The sequence below is a fragment of the Nuphar pumila genome, chromosome 14, assembly GCF_984573655.1.
Source record: "Nuphar pumila chromosome 14, dmNupPumi1.hap1.1, whole genome shotgun sequence".
Lineage (NCBI taxonomy): Eukaryota > Viridiplantae > Streptophyta > Magnoliopsida > Nymphaeales > Nymphaeaceae > Nuphar > Nuphar pumila.
The window spans coordinates 21,153,434-21,157,274 of NC_143262.1; the positions used below are offsets into that span (position 1 = coordinate 21,153,434).

Here is a 3,841-nt window from a genome sequence, read left to right on the forward strand (position 1 = left end):
TCTAAGTATGATTTTCTAGCAAATCGATCATGGAGAACACATATATAAGATCAGATTTTTGAAAAAAAAAACTCAAACCCTTTATCCAAACTCGGCAGGCAAATGGTAGGCACAAAAAGTATAAGGCACCTACCTATATATATATATATATATATATATATATATATATATATATATATATATATATATATATATATATATGTGTGTGTGTGAGATTGGGCTTGGTGTGCTGCTGTACCTGATCACTTACCATCTGTTATTGGGCCTACAGCTGACAAAGATGGAGGGTGATATGGTGCAACAGTACACTAAAAGTGTAATCACAGCAATGCACCTAATCCTCCCTAACCAAAGGGTTCTTCAAAAACAATCTTAATAACACTACGTGGTAACTGAGTTGTACATAGGGGTAAGTCGAGAGAGAGAGGTTATTAGGACAAGCTCATCCACTTGGTCAACAACTTGTCACCCTCACCTAAAAAGTAAAGGGTATTTTAGTCAATTCGGACAGCATTGTTACAACAGATGGTGGTCGTGGAATGTGCTCAACGATCACGCAAATTAATCACAAGATAGTGCGGATCGGGTCAGGGGAGCCGTACCGTAAGGGTCCCTCGGTCACCGTTCATCCATCACGTGATGAAGGGTATCCAACTACCATGTTTGTATTCAGACAGGTCCCACTAAATTTTCCAGAAGCGCACGAACTCTAGATGAACGGCATCTAGATTGTCCGAAATGAGCGGCTGATAGCAAAGAAATACAGCCATTGGTGGCTTGGTGCCGTTCATTACATGGATGAACGGCATCCAACCGTGCCCCCCTCACCTGATCCGCACTCTATCATGAATCCAAGGAAAAAGAATACTGGGAAATCAAGCAGCTTTATTCCCCCTTTTTTAATATGTTAAATAATGCACACCATAACCCCCTCTCTCTCTCTCTCTCCAAATCATGGATTGTCGAGCTTCATATTTTCTCTTCTCCTAGCTCTTAATTCTGATAATCATTCATTGCCCATGAAATACCAACTGTTCATGACATGAACCGCACTCTATCATGAATCCAAGGAAAAAGAATAATGGAAAATTCAGGCAGCTTTATTCCCCTTTTTTTTAATATGTTAAATATTGCACACCATAACTCTCTCTCTCTCTCTCTCTCTCTCTCTCTAAATCATGGATTGTCGAGCTTCATATTTTCTCTTCTCCTAGCTCTTAATTCTGATAATCACTCATTGCCCATAAAATAACAATTATTCATCTCTGATATTATTAAAGAGAGAGAGAGAGAGAGAGCCCTTGAAAATTTTGATGTCATTTAATAGCCCACAAAATACCAATTATTCATCTCTGATATTATAAGAGAGAGAGAGAGGGAGACCATAATTTTGATGTCATTTAATAGCCCACAAAATACCAACTATTCATCTCTGATAATATTAAACGAGAGAGAGATCAGAGAAATTATTCATCGTACCCATGTCATCTTGCCGCCAAATCAAGAGTGCAGAGAAGCATAGCCTTTTTGTCGACGGGTGAAAAGAAAAAAGAAATGCTGGCAGCGCAGACTCGACAAGTGAACAAAACCAAACTCATTCCTCCATGCATCCATCCATTCACAGGCCAAGCAATAGCAAAAAGAAAAAGAAAGAAAGAAACGCTACCAACAAACTCACGTCTAGCTACCTGGTTTCTGCTATTCCACAAGGCTCTAGATGAAAAACACCTGCACTCCAGTCCCAAAGATAACCCAATTAGAGAAACTAGAAGAGGAAGAAGGACTATCCTGCTTCTAGGCATTAATTTGGAGCGTGGTCCAGAAGAAGGCTGTTCATGGATCGAGCCTTGACCGTGCTTGTGACTTCCTTCTTCTTCTTCTTGCTTCCCTCGGCAGCCTCAGGGTTATCATCCACATCGGATTGCTGTTTCTTTGGTGCAAGTGTATTGATGGTCTTTATCCTCCTTCCCTTGCCGAGGTGATGCTCACAAAGGGAGTATCCAACTAGCGTTGGTTTGTTGCACCTCCACCCTCTCCCGTTCATCCGAGTGCACTTCCACTTCTTCTCCACCACCTTGTCTTTCTTCTTCTTCTTCTGATTACACCCATCATCACTATCATCATCTTCAGCATGGTTGTCGTCATCATCATCATCGAATGCCCATTCGAGATTCTTCCTCTTCTTCAAAGGAAACGCGCTCCTCTCCTCATGCCATCTTCCATCTGCTGGTTCATTTCAATTGCGTTGTGCAATGTGCACCACCATCAATAAAAAGAAGAAAGCACAGAATGATTCAATCTGGGATATGGGTAACACTCTCAATTTCATATAAAGACAATACCTCTCCCCCAAGCTAACCCAAATCCCACACGCCCAAAACCCACTCACCCACCACCTCAAAAAACAAAACAAAAAACACATACCTGGTGAACAATGCTTCTCAGGTGCATCTACACTCGACCAGTTTCTGCTGCTGACCCCAAAAGAAGAACAAAATAACAACAAAAACTCATCAAACACCCATAACGCCTTTCCATCGCACACAAAATAAAAGACGCACATGGACAACCATGTAAACAAGGATAAGGCTAAGAACCACTGTCACTTAATATTGTTGGCACCACTATTTCACTATCATCATCATTACCTAACATCTCTTGCACCCTCTCTTTTCACCTCCTGCCCATCATCCTGCACACAAGCATGAACACCCATATGAAGAGCCCACACATATCCTTTTAGCCCATTTCACCATCAATAGCTTCAGCAAGAACGCTACATATGCATTTTTTTTCCATATTTGAACTAAAAAGATCAAAAGGAAAACAAAGGCCAAAAGAGTGCAACCCTCCCCATTTCCCTTGCACCACCGACCGGAACACTACAGATCTGAAGGAACAACCGAGAAATCCAGCCGAGTGAGCAAAGCAAACCATCCGTGGTGCATTCTTTGAGAGATGGGTTTTTTGGTCTTGAGTATCAGATGTGCATTTTGGACATAAGAGACTAGAGAACATAAAATGTAGGAGAAAACGAGATGGGGGTCGGCAATCTGACGCTTTCCGGCGAGGTTGGGGGAGGTGCATGCGATTATTAAGGCTAGAAAAGAGGCAAAGGTCACAAAAACGGCAGTTGGGGACTCCCCAAAAAGGAGTGTGGGAGAGGGTACCTACCTGCGCGTGAGCCTTGAACAAGGTGGTTTTGGAGTCCCTTGGGTTTCCTCCGGCGGTTTTCTGCAGGAAATGGGGTGATCCGGAGGTGAGTCGATGGGAGATGGGTAGGTGAAGGTGTGAGGCTGCACCTCCGGTCTGATCGGCGCTCTCCGTCTTCTCCTTTTGGTGTGAAGTACCATTTTGCTGCACCTTCCCCTCTTCCTTTGGTTGCACTCTTCTCTCTCCTCCATCCCTGGAGAAATGGGACAGGAGGAGAGAGAGGTGGCTCGATCTATTTCGTATCCTCATCCTCCTCTTCCTCACCTTCCCCTCTGATGGAGTGATTTTTGGGTGTAGAGACTCTGTAGAGAGAGAGAGAGAGAGAGAGAGAGAGAGAGTTAAAAAATGGAGTTTGTGGGTTGTCTTTTTTGGAGTTTTTTTTTTATTTTGCTTTATTTTATCTTTTTGCATTTACTCCCTTTATTTCGTCCCTTTCCTTGTTTCAATACTTTCTTCCCGTTCATTTTTTCTCTTCATGCTCCTTTTTTCGTTTTGTTTTTTTTTCACTTGGGAGTTTTTGCGTGATGGAACCGGTTTACCTTTGGTAGCCGGTCGACAGAGTACGGAAAGTGCCAGCCAAGGAAAAGAAGGGTAGGTTTCAGGGTGGGACCCGCTGAAGTCGAACCAC

The 3,841-nt window shown here is 42.9% G+C and overlaps 1 protein-coding gene across 4 annotated transcripts; it reads right to left on the reverse strand.

Annotated features, from left to right (window-relative positions):
* Window positions 1–1,378: 1,378 nt before the first annotated feature.
* LOC149816598 (uncharacterized) lies at window positions 1,379–3,511 on the reverse strand. Of its 4 annotated transcripts, none has more exons than XM_089987650.1 (4): window positions 3,175–3,511; window positions 2,649–2,692; window positions 2,425–2,468; window positions 1,379–2,223 (listed from the first exon to the last, which is right to left on the reverse strand). In XM_089987650.1, exons 1-4 carry the CDS (start codon window positions 3,460–3,462, stop codon window positions 1,802–1,804), a joined length of 798 nt encoding a protein of 265 aa, XP_089843776.1. In that variant the 5' UTR covers window positions 3,463–3,511; the 3' UTR covers window positions 1,379–1,801. The 4 variants fall into 4 exon arrangements, with proteins under 4 accessions (XP_089843776.1, XP_089843774.1, XP_089843771.1 ...); XM_089987648.1 differs by having other exon boundaries at window positions 2,425–2,471; XM_089987645.1 differs by having other exon boundaries at window positions 1,379–2,226; window positions 2,425–2,471.
* Window positions 3,512–3,841: the final 330 nt, after the last annotated feature.